The sequence below is a fragment of the Ovis canadensis genome, chromosome 15, assembly GCF_042477335.2.
Source record: "Ovis canadensis isolate MfBH-ARS-UI-01 breed Bighorn chromosome 15, ARS-UI_OviCan_v2, whole genome shotgun sequence".
In the NCBI taxonomy this organism is placed as follows: domain Eukaryota; kingdom Metazoa; phylum Chordata; class Mammalia; order Artiodactyla; family Bovidae; genus Ovis; species Ovis canadensis.
In genome coordinates, this window is record NC_091259.1 from 48,987,732 (window position 1) to 49,005,342 (window position 17,611).

The 17,611-nt window shown below is 46.8% G+C and overlaps 1 protein-coding gene across 3 annotated transcripts in view; it reads left to right on the forward strand.

Annotated features, from left to right (window-relative positions):
- Positions 1-381: 381 nt before the first annotated feature.
- Positions 382-17,611, forward strand: part of GALNT18 (polypeptide N-acetylgalactosaminyltransferase 18) — a 353,469-nt gene continuing 336,239 nt past the window's right edge. For 2 of the 3 annotated variants that reach the window (XR_011249332.1, XM_069554381.1), the window contains exon 1: positions 450-1,203. Coding sequence is in view for 2 of the 3 variants with exons in the window: in XM_069554381.1 (XP_069410482.1) it covers positions 969-1,203 (235 nt within the window). In the remaining variant the exon portion in view is untranslated. Of the gene's footprint in view, positions 1,204-17,611 lie in introns of all 3 variants that reach the window. The other variant, XM_069554380.1, reaches the window with a different exon arrangement.

Below are 17,611 nucleotides of genomic sequence, written 5' to 3' on the forward strand. Positions count from 1 at the left end.
CTGCTGACAGGGTGTAGTCAAGGAAGAAGTGGACGCCCACGGGGCCTGACCGAGGGCGAGACTGCACAGGCCATCCGGCCCACACTTCCCTGGCCTCCCCGAGTCCTGGCAACCAGAAAAAGGGTTGAGAGCCGGCAGGTGGGATCCACGCGAGAAGCCCAGCGATCGAGCGGTGGAACGCTGAGCCGAGCTCCCTCCGGAAGCCTGGAGGTTTCTGCGCGAGAACAAGCGGCATACCCCTAGAGGTGGAATCTGCCGGCCCAGGACTGGGACTGGTGGCGCGCCCTCTCCGGGAGCCTCGGCTCTGGGGCAGCCAGCGCGGGCGAGGGTGGAGGTTCTGGAGCGTCCCTGGAGGGCGGGGGCCAGGGGCGGCCAGCAGGTGGGGCCCCGGGCCGGACTCCGCCTCCCGCACCCTCCGCGTTGGTCCGCGACCGCCCAGCCCCGGCCCCTCTTCCGAGCCCGAGCGCGATTGGTGGCGGCGCTTGTCGCTCGGAGGGGGCCGGGCCGCTGGGCCCCGCGGTTCTCCCTGCCGCCGCCGCCGCTGCCGCCGCCGCCGTCCTTCCAGCAGCGCGGGCGGGTCGGACCGCCAAGGCAATCGGCGCCCGGCGATGGGAAGCGGCGCGGCCGCGGATCCAGGCTGTGGCAAAGTTTCCCAGACGCTCGTATCAAGGCGCGCGGCTGCCGACCACCCGTGACTGCTCCGAGAAGGGCTAGGAGATTTTTAATTTGGAAAAATAATCCACCTCATTTCCTTTGTCAAGCTCTCTCTCACGGCGGCCAGCGGCGGGAGCTCCAAACTTGGGCACGGCGGCTCCACTGCCAGCGGTCCGGGCTTTGGAGACCGTCGGGACTCAGGTGCTCCGGCGCCCGGCGGCCCCGGGCGTCCGAGGGGGTGTGATCGCGGGGGAGTCCCGGGTGCGCAGAGAGAAGGGGCCCCCGGGAGCTCTGTATGGAGGAGGGAGCCCAGAATGGTGTGCACCAGGAAGACCAAAACTTTGGTGTCCACTTGCGTGATCCTGAGCGGCATGACCAACATCATATGTCTGCTCTACGTGGGCTGGGTCACCAACTACATCGCCAGCGTGTATGTGCGGGGGCAGGAGCCGGCGCCCGACAAGAAGCTGGAGGAAGACAAAGGGGACACCCTGAAGATTATTGAACGGCTGGATCACCTGGAGAATGTCATAAAGCAGCATATTCAAGGTACTGGCGCCCGGGGAAACTTGGGCAGCCCACGGGGCCGGGGAGTGCCCAGAGCCGTGCGCGGTGCGCCGAGGCTGGTGGGCATCTCTCGAGTGACTGCGGGGCTCTGAGGCCGCAGACGCTTGGCGGGGCTGCGTGTGTGTTCTTGCCTGAGTACCGGACCCTCAGTGTCGGCGGCTGTGCGCGCCTCTCCAGGGCACACGTGTGCGCGCGGGGCTCCACGCGCGGGTGTGTGCAGCTCGCTGGCGGTGTGGGGGTGCGCTGCGCACGTGTCCCAGTGTGCGTGTGACTACCGGCTAGTTGCTCGAGGGTCTCGGGGTCGCACGCAGGCCCGGTTCAGAGTGTGGGTACATGTGAGCGTCGGTGTGTGTACGCGGGAGCGCTCAAAGGCGATCGGGCTCATTTGGCTACCGTTGGGCCTACGAGGAGAAGCGTGAGGCCCAAGTCGCTGCATTTAGGACCTACAGGCTGCGGGACGAGCCGGAGCTGGGAAGACTGCATGGCCCTAGTCCCAGCCCGGCTGTGAGCGGCCCGTAAGCGATTGGGTGTGCAGAGGGATCTGTGGCTAGGAGTGCTGTCTGAACCTAAGCGGTCTCCACCCGCACCACAGCCCGCGGGTCCAAGACCCTCTCCAGGAGCAGGTGTTGGCTCGGTGAAGAAGCATGGGCGCCTGGAGCTCTGTCCACTGCGGTGGCGCCTCCGCCCAGGACTGGGAGAACCCGCCCTGGGCTGCCAGTGAAGGCTCTTCCCTCCGGTAGCTCCACTCCCAGGCCCAGGGAGTGGCTGGGGCAGAGCAAACAGACCCGCGCGCGCTAGGTCTGGAGTCTTAGGCTGAGCCGGGTGATTGCGCTCCAGGCTAGGGCTGGGGTCAAGGGGAGGATGGGGTACGGAGCGCTCTCCCCAGGCGACCCTGTCCGATGAGCTGTCAGAGGCAACAGATAGAGAGCTCCGGCTGGGCACCACAGGTCAGAGTGTGCACGCACATGCCCGTCTCTCACGTTCACATTTCTTTTTTCTGTGCTTCTGTTCCCCCTGTTTTCTACCAGGCATGTCAGCTTTGTAAGGGCAGGACAGCGCCAGCAGAGCCTAGTTCACCTGTCAACCAGGCAGACTTTGGCACATATTGGGTTGACTGTTTCTCTCCCAGGAGCACTCTCATTTGTTTACACTTGGTTGTCCGGATCCAACCTTGCATCTGCTGCCCCTGCCATGGTGGGGACAGCTGCTCTCTCTACATTCGGTTTGCTTCCCCATATGTACAAAAGTTCCTTCCCAGGGGGGAGGTTCAGGTGAGTGCAGGAGAGGTATACGTATCCACGGTGCTTCCTGACTGCTGACTTTAAAACAAGTTCATGGCTCTGCCGCCTCTGCTTCGCAGCTCTCCTTGGTACCTGCCATGGGCTTGCATAGCAGACCAGTTTATCTCTCTGATGTGCCTGTTGCTGTGTTTCTTACTTGTTCTTTTCCATCCGGTGGGTCCAGATTGACAATTAGTCAGCGGTAGAAGTACAGTGTTTGCCCCAGGGTGATTCATAATGTTCCCAGAGGGATGCAGGCCGTACCTTACTTTGACATTTCTAGTTTGACCACAGATTTTAAGAGATTTTCATTCACAGATTCTGTGTGTGTGTGTTAATGTTTCTGGAAAATGATCCTCTTGTGCTTTCCAGTCTGGTCAGGGAGGAGGTGAGCAAGATACTACACTGGGAAGCAGTGAGGAGATCTTGGGGTCATGGGCTCATCCCAGAGTGCACCCTTGTCATGTTGAATGTGGACCGTATCATGTGATTTATAAGACTCTACGTGAAAATGAGTGCGGTGTGGAAGCTGAAAGGAGTCTTTGTGTTTTTGCTCCCAGGAAACCTTATAGCTATGCCTTGTTTGAAACTTTTAAGTGTATACCTGAAAAAATTGAGAGGGGAAGAAAAAAAGAGGGAGCATTATCCTTAAAACACATGGTGATCCAGCTCTCTTGTGTATGTGCAATGACTGTATTATGAGTCCTGTGGATATTCAGAAAAGGCCAGATTCTCAGCTGGAGAGGTAGAAGCCCTGGCTCACAGTGGGGTGGGGAAGGGCCAGTGACTTAGCAAAGACTAGCCATGAGGCAGGGGGAGGCATAGGATGCTTGGCTGTTGTGCCATGATGGTGTTGCCACAACTAGTGACAGTACCCCCGGTGATGCTGGAGCCACCCTTGAGCAAGTCTTTGGGGGAATTTAAAGTAAAATTTGGCTTCCCTGGCAGCCCAGCTGGTAAAGAATCTGCCTGCAATGCGGGAGACCCAAGATCAGTTCCTGGGTCGGGAAGATCCCCTGGAGAAGGGAATGGCTACCCACTCCAATATTCTTGCCTGGAGAAGTCCATGGATAGAGGAGCCGGGTGGGCTAGGGATTTATCTTACTTATGTAAGGGGCCTATGGCGTTTGGGATGGACAGGGAGGCCTGGCATGCTGCGATTCATGGGGTCGCAAAGAGTCGGACTGAGCGACTGAACTGAACTGAAGTACCACTTTCTGAAGGCAGAGGGTGGGAAGGGAAAAGATCAGAGGCTTGTCCTTGATGATATGGGCCATTTACGTGATTTCCACTGTCGAGTTTCCTCTAGTTAGTAGGGAGGGCCTTTTGAGCAAACCAGTTTACTCTGCTAAGCTCAGGGGGAATAGGGATAATAATAATAGTTAGTAGCTAAAAATTATATAGCACCAGCTGTGTGCCCGGCATTATTTAAGTACTTCATGTACGTTGACTTATTTAATTCTCCTCCCCCCATGAGGTAAGTATGTAAGCTCCGTTTTACATATGGAGAGCTTATATAATTTGTCTAAGGTACAGAGATTTAAACCAAGCTCATGTTGCTTCAGGACCTGTGTTTTTAACCGCATGCTAGGCTGTCCCTTAAGAGGGTCAATGAGTCACAGGGGCAGCAGAGCTCTGCTAGAGTCCCTGGATGGTGGGAGTGGGTGTCGGAGTTGGAGACGTCAGAGGGTGGCCAAGGGATGATGGAGTCATAGCCTTTCCGCCTGGAGACTCTTCCATAGTTAAACTCAGGAAGCTCTGGGTTTTGTTTCACACCAAAAGGCAGAGGTTACATTCACATAAGAAGTGTTTGTGGAACACCCAGGACAGTTCCTGGCACATTCTTCTGAGAGTGTGTGTTGGATGGCTGTGTAGATGAATGAATGAGCACACAGTGTGGGTGCCCAGGGCACTGGTTAGTCATTAATAAAAGCATTTCCACTCTTGAATGACTATGTTTTGCTTTGGAGCCTTGCACAGGCTCCTCTTTGCTTTGGAAGGAAAGTTGTCCTGGAAGCTGCAGATGTCACAAAATGTTCTACTGGATGTTCCATAGGACTTGCAATTAGAAGAGGCTTTGGAGCATCACCCTGGAGCTGCGTTCTAGTCATGACTGAAAAGTTTATTTTCCTCTTGGGGTTGCAGTGATATTTCATTTTAATTTGTTTTCTGATTGAATGATTTAATTAGATGGTGTTTGGGAATCTCTTGGGAAAGTAAATTGCAGTTTTGATAATTATTTTTTAACCAGATAGATGGTAAATGAGAGGGTGGATAACTCTGGATTTTAAAAATAGCATCCTGATGGATTGGAAACACAAACAAATATTAGTACAGGTTTGGTCTTGGAGGAGAAAGATGGAATTGCTGGAGGGGGTGCAGTGGGTTAAGTATAGAGGGTGAAGGCGGCTGGAGTGTCGGAGGGCATAGGAAATGGAAGTGTGGGTCCACGTCTTCCTGTAGAAGTCGAGTAGAAACCCATACAGCTTTTCATTTTTCTTGGTTAGCATCTCTTGAATATAAAAAAGAATGAGCCAACAGTAAATAAAATATTTTAAAATGTATAAAATTCCTCTAATTCATTCTAATCTAACACAACTATTTTGTATTTTGACATTGCCTTCTAGCTTTGTCCTTCTGCCTCCATATTTAAAAATGCAGGTGTAGTCATGGTTTACATGTAATTTTATATTCTGCTTTCCTCAGTTTACTTTTTGTTAGAAGCATTTTTTCAATATTTGCTACATAGTTTATTGATTTTGTTGTTGTTATTCAGTTGCCCAGTGGTGTCCAACTCTTTGCAACCCCATGGACTGCAGCAAGCCAGGCCTCTCTGTCCCTCACCCTCTCCTGAAGTTTGCCCAAGTTCATGTCCGTTGCATCGGTGATGCCCTCTTCATTTTCTGTCCTCAATCTTTCCCAGCATCAGGGACTTTTCCAATGAGTCAGCTGTTCGCATCGGGTGACCAAAATACTGGAGTTTCAATTTCAGCATCAGTCCTTCCAACGAGTATTCAGGGTGGATTTCTATGAAGCAGTGTAGTGGCCCACATTTTTATTACTTTGGTCTTTTGCAGTGACTTTGTTCATGAGTAATTTAACTGCTATTTATGTGATGAGTTCTATAAAGTCTTTCCAAAGCTTTAAATTAATTTTCTTAGAAATAACTCTAAATTTTTAGCAATGATCTTCCATTGGCCATTGGTCATATAATATGTGATTAAGTTACGCTGTTACAATGGCAAGTTCCAAGATTCTAAACACATTTGGAAACAAACCCAGTGTACTCTTGGTTGCCTTATAACGCCATTGTTAGCTGGAGATGTGAATGGGGTGAGGGAGAGAAATTGACACAGAGGGACAATCGCATCCTGTTTGGTTTTGTTTTTCATGGAGAGAATGAAAACATGCTTAATCGAGAGAGGCAATTAACTGGAGATTTCTTAAAGAGAGGGCTTCCCTGGTGGCTCAGCTGGCAAAGAATCTGCCTGTAATGTGGGAGACTTGGATTCAATCCCTGGGTTGGGAAGATCCCCTGGAGAAGGGAACGGCTACCCACTCCAGTATTCTGGCCTGGAGAATTCCACGGACTGTGTACTCCATGGGATTGCAAAGAGTCGGACATGACTGAGTGACTTTCACTTTCACTTTCTTTCTTAAAGAGAACTTTTACTGTATTTTTAGTGACTGCATAATATTCCACCATCAGTATACCGTTATTGATTTAACCCCTTGCCTATTATTGAACATTTTCTTTTCTATTATAACTAATCAGAAATAAACATCTTTACCTCACTGTGTTCTTCTTTTGAATGACTTTAATGGTGCCTTTCCACAAATGGGATTATTATTGACTCAAAAAATATGAGCAATTTTTATGAAAGATTGTTTTTCAAAAGGAAAACCTTTCTGTGCAGCCAATGGCAATATAACATTGTACCTGCTTCTCAGAACCTGGCCAGCCTTGGGTGTTACCCTTCAACTGTTTCTGGGCGAATGTAACCGCTATCAAATCCTCTGTTCTTTTGCTCTGTACTCCCTTGATTGCTGTAGAACTTAGCGTCTTCTCCCGAGCCCTGTGTTTGTTTTAATTTTATACTGGTGTCTTTTGCTGGTTTTTCTCTTGGGATATCAGTGTTTGCGATTTGCGTATTTTCTGTATGTGTTTTATTTCCATATATCATTAATTGATGAAACTTATATCATGCCTGTATTCTATTTTATATACACATAATTTTTGCTTTGCACATATGCTTTAGGGCAGTGATTCTCGAACTCTGTCCCCAGGAGCCCCAAGCTTCTAGAAGGTTTGATCTGAGACTTAAGAAATAGAAGGGTCAAGTGAGGTCTCTTTGATCCCTCCTTTCCTCATTCTCTCCCCTCTATGCAACCAATGTTTTTTCTTTCATCTGTCTTATATTTGGTTTTCTGTAAGATATTTCATTTTTTAAAGGACTCTGCTTTCTTTTTAAAAAGGGGTTGAAAATCACTGTTTTGGAAGAAAAGGAAACATCATACTTAGATTTATTTGAGGGATGATGGTAGAGTAAAGAATTTAAGAGAGTAAATAAATCTAAAATGAAATTGAATTCCTGGGTGGTATTCTTGTAACATCTATTTACCCTTCTGAATACCATGATTAATAATGTATTACATTATATGACTAATTTCTAAATCCATTATCTTACTTCACTGAGTCAAGATCATCCGAACAATGGGAGAAATGGATTATTAACTGCTTTTGTTTCCTAAAATTTTATTAGGCATAGTATGTGGATATTGTACCAGTAACAGTAATTAATTCAGTAACAGTAGGTTGGTCACCAAAATTACAAACACATATATAGTCCCTAAAAATCGGAAAATATCCAAGGCCCAGTTGTTGGGAGGGTTTTTTTTTTTTTGTCTCCTTATAGCTTTTGGATGTTACTGAGAATTGGCTGATGTCCTTCTCATCTGATCCCTGACTTGGCAGGGTTGTAAAGAAGAGGATATAATGTTTGCAAAATGCTTGAAGATTATTTGAGGAAAGGGTGTCATTTAAAGAGTAAACTTATTTGTCCTTCGGAATGAACTGTGGCATGTGAAATTATAATAGTAACAGAAATTGATATTTTGAGAGAGTCCAATAGCAAAATTTAGAGGTTGAGCCCAATTATCTTTATTAATAGCCCAGGTCCATATCTTCATGGAGTAGAAAAGCCTTGCCAAAGAATACGACTTTTTTTTACCATGGCCAAAGAATTTTCATTTTTATCCAGAAGTGTGTAGGCTGTAAAATAAATGAATTCCACATTCTTTCCCACTCACTTGACATAAATTGTTATTTGCCCTTGATAAGTAGGTTGATGTAGAGCCTCAAGGAGAATTCACAATGAAATGTTGGAGAGCCACAGTTTGTTTTTCTGGTTTGTGAGGGCCTTGAAGCGCAGCTTCAGTTACTCAGATTTAGGTGGTCTGTTTGTTTTTAAAGGTGTTTGTGGGGTCCAGAGCCAGTGCGCGGTTGCTGGAACATCTTCACTACTGTCCTACAGGATTTCTGATGTCACTTAACTTGGGAAGTTGAATGGGCTGCTGCCTTGACGTAGAGCTTGGGAGTCTCTTTAGGATTGTTGCCAGTTTTTGTTGCTTGTGTTCTGTTCTGGAGACTAGGACAGATAGGGTGCCTTGTGAGAGGCATATTGGAGGGCAGCCCAGATTGAGCTGATATTACACAGAAGGTCCTTTGGGGAAACACCAAACTGAGTATGAGTGATGACTATAGCCAGAAGGTGCCAAGGTGGGATCTGGGGAGAGAGAGATGCTGGAAGGGCAGTCCATCAGTGTGGCATGGGCGCTGTGGTAGAGAGCAAGGGGCCGAGAGGGTTGGGTCCACTGGCGGATGGTCTAGATTCTGTAAATGGTGGATTGTACTTGAAGGTCTCCCTAGGGCTGCAGTGCCTTGAGTTCTGCAAAGACTTGATAATTCCATTGCGCCTACAGTTGTCAACTTATCAAATGTCACTTTGCCTTCGGGGTCAAAGTGAGTGCCATTCCACAGGGCAATGCTTGAGCACAGGTGTTCTCGAAGCTCCCCGCTCCTCACACACATGCCTTCACATGCAGAGCGCACGCCCCAGGGGAGGGCCAGGACCACGCACGTCCCAACACGTTGTGTTCCTTCTCACTCCGTCCCTCTCTCTTCGACTTGAGGAAGCATATTAATATGCAAGAGAATGTGATAACCTTGAAATGGCTTCAATTCGTAGTTAATCATTCATATGCTTTGGTACTTAAATTATTGTTAATAACACATTACTGCAAACGGTTCCAATTTACAATATGTTGTGACAATGACTGGAAACAGCTGCTGTTCTGGAATCTTCGGTGTGAGTCTGTGTACTCTATGGACCCAGCTGAATGCAGCCCACTGGAGCTTTAAGCAAGAGGGTTCCTGATAGTGTGAACACTAATGCTTTGGTAGTTTTTTCTGGCTACACAATTATAGATTAAAATATGTTGCTAGGGCAGATCAGTAGGCATGTATCCCAGTCAGTAGGCATGTATTTCTGAGATGTAGTTCTCTTCCACTGCCCAGCATTCAGTTTTAGTTTTGTGAAGGTTTGCTTTTGGGAGATGAAGCTGCCCTTAGTGACGCCCGTGGAAAGCCTTCAGTATCCAGCTGTAATGAAAGGGACAGACTTCCTTTATGATGGTATTGCTGAAATGGTACTGGGGCTGGCAGACACACTTTGTTGGGCTACGTTTGTTATCACTATCCTCTCGGAGGTCACATAAACACAGTGTTTGGAGAAATCCAGAGAAGTGACATTAGCACTCATCTCCTCAGGACAGACAAGAGCAATGGAAAATGATGCCTGAAGAGGAGGCTAAGGCCAGCTCTTCGGCATGATTGGGTTCATTCCACCCATGTCCAGAGTTTAAGATTCAGGGTAGAGCACCTATTTGAGATGGTTAGGTGCTGCATCTATACTTAACTTTTTCTTATTATTTTGTAAAATTTTTGTTTACTTATTTATTTTTGGATGTTCTGGGTCTTTGTTGCTGTACATGGAGTCTCTCTGGTTGCAGCAAGCAGGGGCTTCTCTTGTTGCAGAGCGTGGGCTCTAGATAGGAAGGCCCAGGAGGTGCACCACCTCCTCTTGTGGTACACAGTCTTGTTGCTCCGAGGCATGTGGGGTCTTTCTGGACCAGGGATCAAACCTGTGTCCCCTAAATTGCCAGGTGGATTCTTAACCACTGGACCAACAGGGATGTTGCTTCTAAAGTTCTGGTGCCTGGTTTGGCTTCAGTGGTCTGACTTGCTTATCCGTCTCTGTCCTGTGGGAGCTTAGAGTTAAAAAGGCCACTGAGATCCTGCAGGAGAGAGAAGGCAGTTCAGCGACCAGGGCAGGATTTGAAACTTGAGCTAATAAGTGTCATGTTAGTGGTATATTAGGACTTAGGAATACAAGATTGCTTGGGACAAGGAATATAAGAGTTAGAAAGCTAGGGAGAGATTTGAAACTACAGAAATGCCAAATGAGAATGAAAGTTAAGGAGAGATTTGAAGTTACAGAAATGCCAAATGAGAATCTTAGCCAACCCCTTGATTTACTTTAAGAGCAACAGGCATATAAAGAATTGAAGCTGGATGATATCAAAGGGAAGAGAGGACGAGAACTACGCCTATGGGTCAGACACTGGGCTCGGTGCTGTCCACGCATGACCGCCTTTTAGCATCACTGCATGTGAGGGAGAGTTTGAGAGGTGGGAACGCTGAGACATAGTGACTTAGAGAGTTTGCCCAAGGTCACAGAGCTACTAGGTGGCTAAGCCAAGAAGGGAAACTGTCTCCAGCATTTGTGCTCTCTCCAGAAGAGAAAAGACGATGACAGTCTCATGGAGGAGGGACTGGAAGATCATTTTATCAAAGATGGTTTTCAAATGTAAGCTTAGAGGCCTTAGGTCAGCAAGAGACTGATGAAAAAGGGATCCAGGCAGGCGGCTTGCTTTGTCCTCGTATAATTAAGGAACCTTGGAGTTGCGGTGCCAGCAAGGGAGGCTCTGGAAACCCTTTCTCTGGAATCACTGTGAGCCCCTCAGGAACTTGGCCTCATAGGAAAAGCAGGGTGTGCTGGCTGCAGGCTGGACCTCATTCAGATTTCACATGTGACTTTCAAACTCCTACAGTGCTTTCCCATGCACTGGTACAGTCAGGCGGCTCCTGGGGTGACCAATAGTCCTGCTTGACGTCCCCTCTTTCTAAAAAGTGTATTTATGTATCAGCCACGCTGTGTGGCATGCAGGTTCTTAGTTCCCTGACCAGGGATCGAACCTGCACCACCTGTAGTAGACGTCTGAAGTCTTAACCACTGGGTTGCCAGGGACTTTCCCTTTTTTAAAACTGAAAATCTTGTGTCCGCAGAGGACCCTCAACTTTGGGAAAACCTGGAGAGCTGGTCATCCTCAGCTTCTCAAGCTGGTAAATTCTTTTCAGTGCTAACTCCTAGCATCATGGTAAAAATAGCTCTTCTGATTGCACCACATCTGTGTCTCTGCTCTCTGATCTTGAACGTTGGCTTTGTCCAAGAGTGGCAGAGGGGATGGTGAGGGTCTGGCAGCCCCTGCCCCATTTGCTCTGCCCCCACAAGCTGCCTCCTCTCTTGTTATTCATTCTGCCTTAATATTCCCTGTTTTTTTTTTTTTTCAGCCGTCTGAGCCTTTCAGGATTTGGAAAGGAAAAAACAATTGCTGTAAAGGAAAGCTCTAATAAAGTGGTTTGGGCACAAAACATCAGCAGCTGTTTATTTGCCCAAAACAGTAGGAGTCCGTATTAATAACCTTGTGAGTTATATGCTGGGAAGTTAAAAGTAAGCAAAAATCTTACTTGAGACCCACAGATGTCACTTTATCCCTTTATTGAACTAATCTCTCTTCCTGTTTATGCTGGTGACATTTTCTATTATCCATGTGGAGGATCCTTTTTGATCTTCTGTTTCAGATTTATTTAGCTCTGCCTGGGTAGGGTCCCAGAGCAGAGAGGTTTTCTGGTTTCTCTTTATTGCAGTTATGATCCTTTGTGTTTATGCGGTTCCTGCCTCAAAGGATCTTGATGAGCGGGACAGGCTTTTTGTAATTAATCATCATCATATTTCTCTGAAGGGAGAGAAGGAGCCACCAAGTATTGGGAGGGGTGTTGGTAAGGCTTTAGACCTGCCCCACAGTTGGAGAAGCAGTCTTTTAACATTTCTAAATCTCACTTTAATAATAAACTGATCCTCTGATTTACTTTGCTTTCTAAAAAGAGTATATGGGAGGAAAGTATAACAGGCAAGAATTATGATGTATACGCTCCAAGACTATAATTGGGCCAGACTTTAAAAAAATTTTATTAGAACCTGAGGGTCCTCCCCAGTGGCTCAGTGGCAAAAACGAAAACAACTCACCAGCAATGCAGGAATCATAGGAGACGTGGGTTTGATCCCTGGGTTGGGAAGATCCCTGGAGGAGGCATGGCAGCCCACTCCAGTATTCTTGCCTGGAGAATCCCCATGGACAGAGGAGACTGGTAAGCTACAGTCCATAGGGTTGCAAAAAGTAGGACACGACTGAAGTGACTTAGCATGCATACATGAGGATTTATATTAGAAGGAGAATCCAAAGGAAAATAATGGAAGAAAATTTTATCAATGATTCAAAAATTAAAATAAAAGAACAAATGAGAGGAGGGGTTGTATAAATAGCTCTGAACTTGTCTAGAGAAGAAACTGGAAGAGGCAGAGAATCAATGTCTGTTGAGCACCTGTTATATGCTAAATGCTTTATGTGAAAACTCATTTTAACTTTGTAAGCAACCCTGTGGGATTATGTTGTTACCCCCATTTTACAGATGAGGAAATCAAGTCTCAGTGACTGTAGTTAACTTGTCCAAGGCGATGCAGTTAATAAGTTACCTCTCTGAAGCTCCTTAGTATGGAACTAGGAACCCTCTTGTTTTTCTGCTCCAGTGATGCTAAGCAAGATAAAATAGGATCACCCCCTCTCAGTAGGAGGGTTGCAGGTGATACTAGAAGGATTCATGAGAGCAGCAGGACCCTGAGGTGGGTTACCAAGTGACTGTTTTGTCAGTGCCCTTCTCTGGAGGTACAGGAGGTGGCCTGTGCCAGGGGTTGTCAGGGTGGAGTGCTGTGGAAGGCTGAGACAGACTGCAGGCCTGGCCCTTCACACCCAGCAATATCTCTGTTTCTAGGAGAAGACTTCAGTTCAGTTCAGTCGCTCAGTTGTGTCTGACTCTTTGCGACCCCATGAACCACAGCACGCCACGCCTCCCTGTCCATCACCAACTCCTGGAGTCCACCCAAACCCAAGTCCATTGAGTTGGTGATGCCATCCAACCATCTCATCCTCTGTTGTCCCCTTCTCTTCCTGCCTTCAATCTTTCCCAGCATCAGGGTCTTTTCCAGTGAGTCAGCTCTTCGCATCAGGTGGCCAAAGTGTTGGAGTTTCAGCTTCAACACCAGTCCTTCCAAAGAACACCCAGGACCAATCTCCTTTAGAATGGACTGGTTGAATCTTCTTGCAGTCCAAGGGACTCTCAAGAGTCTTCTCCAACACCACAGTTCAAAAGCATCAATTCTTCAGTGCTCAGCTTTCTTTCTAGTCCAACTCTCACAACCATACATGACCACTGGAAAAACTATAGCCTTGACTAGATGGACCATTGTTGGCAAAGTAATGTCTCTGCTTTTCAGTATGCTGCAAGGTTGGTCATAACTTTCCTTCCAAGCAGTAAGCGTCTTTTAATTTCATGGTTGCAGTCACCATCTGCAGTGATTTTGGAGCCGAGAAAAATAAAGTCAGCCACTGTTACCACTGTTTCCCCATCTATTTCCCATGAAGTGATGGGACCGGATGCCATGATCTTAGTCTTCTGAATGTTGAGCTTTAAGCCAACTTTTTCACTCTCCTCTTTCACTTTCAACAAGAGACTCTTTAGTTCTTCACTTTCTGCCATAAGGGTGGTGTCATCTGCATATCTGAGGTTATTGACAATTTCTCCCAGCAATCTTGATTCCAGCTTGTACTTCCTCCAGCCCAGCATTTCTCATGATGTACTCTGCATATAAGTTAAATAAGCAGGGTGACAATATACAGCCTTGACGTACTCCTTTTCCTATTTGGAGCCAGTCTGTTGATCAATGTCCAGTTCTAACTGTTGCTTCCCAACCTGCATATAGGTTTCTCAAGAGGCAGGTCAGGTGGTCTGGTATTCCCATCTCTTTCAGAGTTTTCCACAGTTTATTGTGATCCACACAAAGGCTTTGGCATAGTCAAGAAAGCAGAAATAGATGTTTTTCTGGAACTCTCTTGCTTTTTCCATGATCCAGCGGATGTTTGCAATTTAATCCCTGGTTCCCCTGCCTTTTCTAAAACCAGCTTGAACATCTGGAAGTTCATGGTTCACGTATTGCTGAAGCCTGGCTTGGAGAATTTTGAGCATTACTTTACTAGCCTGTGAGATGAGTGCAATTGTGCAGTAGTTTGGGCATTCTTTGGCATTGCCTTTCTTTGGGATTGGAATGAAAACTGACCTTTTCCAGTCCTGTGGCCACTGCTGAGTTTTCCAAATGTGCTGACATATTGAGTGTAGCACTTTCACAGCATCATCTTTCAGGATTTGAAATAGCTCAACTGGAATTCCATCACCTCCACTAGCTTTGTTTGTAGTGATGCTTCCTAAGGCCTACTTGACTTCACAGACTTAAGTGTGAGCAAAACCATCTCCTCTGCTCATTCAGAGCAAAGCTTCACTGAAGTGTCTTCCAGGATCAGAGGATAGGGTCAAGTTGGGGGCTATGAAGGGGAGCGTTGCATACAGAGGAAACTGCACACATGTCTAGGTTTGCCCATAATTCCCATTTAATCAAGAAAGGAATATATCTGGGCTCAGGTGCATAGAATGTGGGCCCTAGTTCTGTGGGCAGGTGTTGGAGATGGGCCCCAGATCTGGCACTGAGGCTTGGGGTGGAGGCCTGGGATGGTTGGAAGAAACTACTTCTAAGTTCCTGTTCCTCTCTGCTTTGACTCAGAGTTTGACAGTGAACTGGGAGGTATTCCTATCTTCTGTTGGTCACGCGGTCAGATTTTTTCCTTCCTTCATCCAGCTAGCTTTTATTAAGCACCTAGTAAGTGGTGGAGGTATATCAGTGGGATGAAGACAGACGTATGAAGGGTTTGCAATGAAGTGAGGTAGTCAGGTGCCTTCTGATAAGGAGAGGCTTGAAGAAAATTAGGTGTGAGCTCTGTCTGGGGTAACAGTTCCAGGTGGAGGAAACACCCAGCGCACAAGGGCCAAGGCAGGAGTGGACCTGGTGTCTGTGGATTGAGAACAGTGTGGCCAGGGCAGAGTGACTGTGGGAGAAGGGGGTACGAGATGAGGCCAGAAAGGGCCAGTCGGGGAGCAGGCTGTACGGGCCTTGGAGGACACTGTGGAAGAAATGCCCTGGGAGAAAGGGGGAGCCCCAGGAAGGGGTCGCAGAGGAGCCCAGCTTTTAAAGGCACCAATCCAGGCTTTTCTGTGGCTGCTTCTGAACACCCCTTATGGGCTTGACTCTGTGCCAGGTGTGTATGTAGGACACAGTCCTTTGCTTTGAAAATCTCATCGTCAGGCTAGGAAGACAACCCAAGAAACAGGTGACGATCTTTTGCAAACTAACAAATGTAGTGAGTGTTAATATTGAATTCTCGAAGAGTGTGCTCATAGTGCAGACTCTACGGAGGAGCTGGGATTTAATGACACACCTTTGGTGAATGAGGAGGGTTTAGAGGAATGGGATAGAGAAGATTAGGAGAGGGCAAGTTCAGGCATTAAGTAAAACCAACAGTTACCTGGAAGAGGGAAACTGGAGTCTTGTGAATCATGGCACAGCGTGTGCAGGCAGACGGTGGCTGGAATCAGCACGGCCCTTTACATACTGGGTGATCTTGGGCAAGTCTCTTCACTTCCCTGTGCCTCAGTTCCCCCAGCTATGGACATGAGGATGACTGCTCCTTAAACCCTGCAGGATTGTTGTGCTGATTAAGAGTTGAAAATAACTGAAGTGCTGATTAAATGCGGAATGGACAGCACCCCACCCTGCCCTACCCCTGGGCGTGTGGGGAAGCACGTTCTTTCCTTCAGTCTTCCTCTTTCCCTCTTCCCTTTGTTCCCACCACCTTTTCTTCTTGGAGCTGGCATAGAAAATACGGTCAGGGATACATTTTCTGGTTGTAACACGTAGACTGTCAACCTTGATCCCTGTTTCAGTGCAGCTGACAGGATGAGTGTGTTAGGACTTCCCCAGTTAAGGCCAGCCTGGGATGGTTCAGCTTTTGAACTGTGGTGTTGGAGAAGACTCTTTAGAGTCCCTTGCTTGGACTGCAAGGAGATACAACCAGTCCATCCTAAAGGAGATCAGTCCTGGGTGTTCATTGGAAGGACCGATGTTGAAGCTGAAACTCCAATACTTTGGCCACCGGATGCCAAGAGCTGACTCATTGGAAAAGACCCTGATGCTGGGAAAGATTGAGGGCAGGAGGAGAAGGGGACAACGGAGGATGAGATGGTTGGATGAAATCACTGACTCGATGGACGTGGGTTTGGGTGGACTCCAGGAGTTGGTGATGGACAGGAAGGCCTGGTGTGCTGTGGGTCATGAGGTTGCAAAGAGTCGGACATGACTGAGTGACTAACTGAACTGAACTGAACTGAACTGAGATGGTTCAGAAGTGAGGTTAGAGGGGAGCCCAGCCTCACACTGTGACATTTAAACACCTGGAGTGTCTCAGTTTGATGTGACTGTTGCCTGGAAATCTTTAAGCCCGCAGGCCTGGGGACCTGCCCTCAATTGTAGAGAAATATTTGTTTTGTAAAATAAAGCCCACTTGGCATCACAGTGGTCCAGGGACAATGTTAGGAATGCACTGTTTGTAGAAACCTGGTGGGAGAGTTATGCAAAGGTATCCTGTTACCTGGTCAGAGAATCTCTTTTCCTCAAATCCCTGGTGGCGCGGAAGAGCCTCCTGGAGGAGAGAAGTGTTTTCTTCCATCTCAACCCACCTCCCAACAGAACTGGAGCTGCAGCAGCCTGTCTTCCTGCTGGGTGGAATTTGATTTAACACAAAGCAACGTGACTTATAATTTCAATTGCAGGCAGGAAGGTGTGATTTAAGACAATTGTCAGGAAGATTCAATTTAATCTTTTCTTTCTTTCTTCTCTACAAAATGTGCATTTTGTTGCATGATCTAATTTTAATATACATTCTTTACAACTCAAAGATAGATGTAGTTTCGTATTGAGAAGGTACATTCTACATTTTTTTAAAAAGTACTTATCTATTTAAAGTCCTTTTTGAAAAAGATCTCTTACTAATGACAGAAAACTGAGGGATGGTTTTGCTTTTTTACTAGAGAGTTGGAGTAAATCATTATGAAACTTCCTGGAAAATAAACCATTTCTTGATTAGTGGGAATTTTTTTTTTTTGATCACTGAAGAGTAGGGGGATAAGAATTGCCTTAACAAAACAAAATAATTCTTTTATATACCTAAAACTACACAACTGTGAATGTTTTTCAACAACAGCTAGTTGTTTGTTTCCTTTTTTTTTTTTTTATTTTAGCAAAACTGCATATGTATTTTTTGGTTTGTAATTACTTTAGAAGTACAGAAATTATGCATTGATTTTTAGAAATCAAAAATTAAATCTTATTTCACTCTGGTCACTATTAGAAACAAAATATTGTGTTGTGCAGCTCTACGCAGCCCCTTCCCTCTTTCTTCATCTATTAAACAAAAAAGTTGAGCTGTCCAACTTTGGCAGTTCCCAAGTCTTATGTCAACTGTGAAGGCTGTTGTCTGAAGGCTCTTTATTGAGATTCAGGGTATACTAGAACCAGAAGGTACAAGAGGACCCTCACCCTCAAACTTTGTGCTGAGGGATGCACGACCCGGAGCAACTTGGTGACTGACCTGAGGATCCTCCTCTGGGTGCCAGAGATTCTGGGATGGGGGTGGAGAGGTCCTGAGTCAGGTCTAGAAAATTCCCCTCTATATCCAGTTACTCCCTTCAACATGAGAAGAAACTTCCG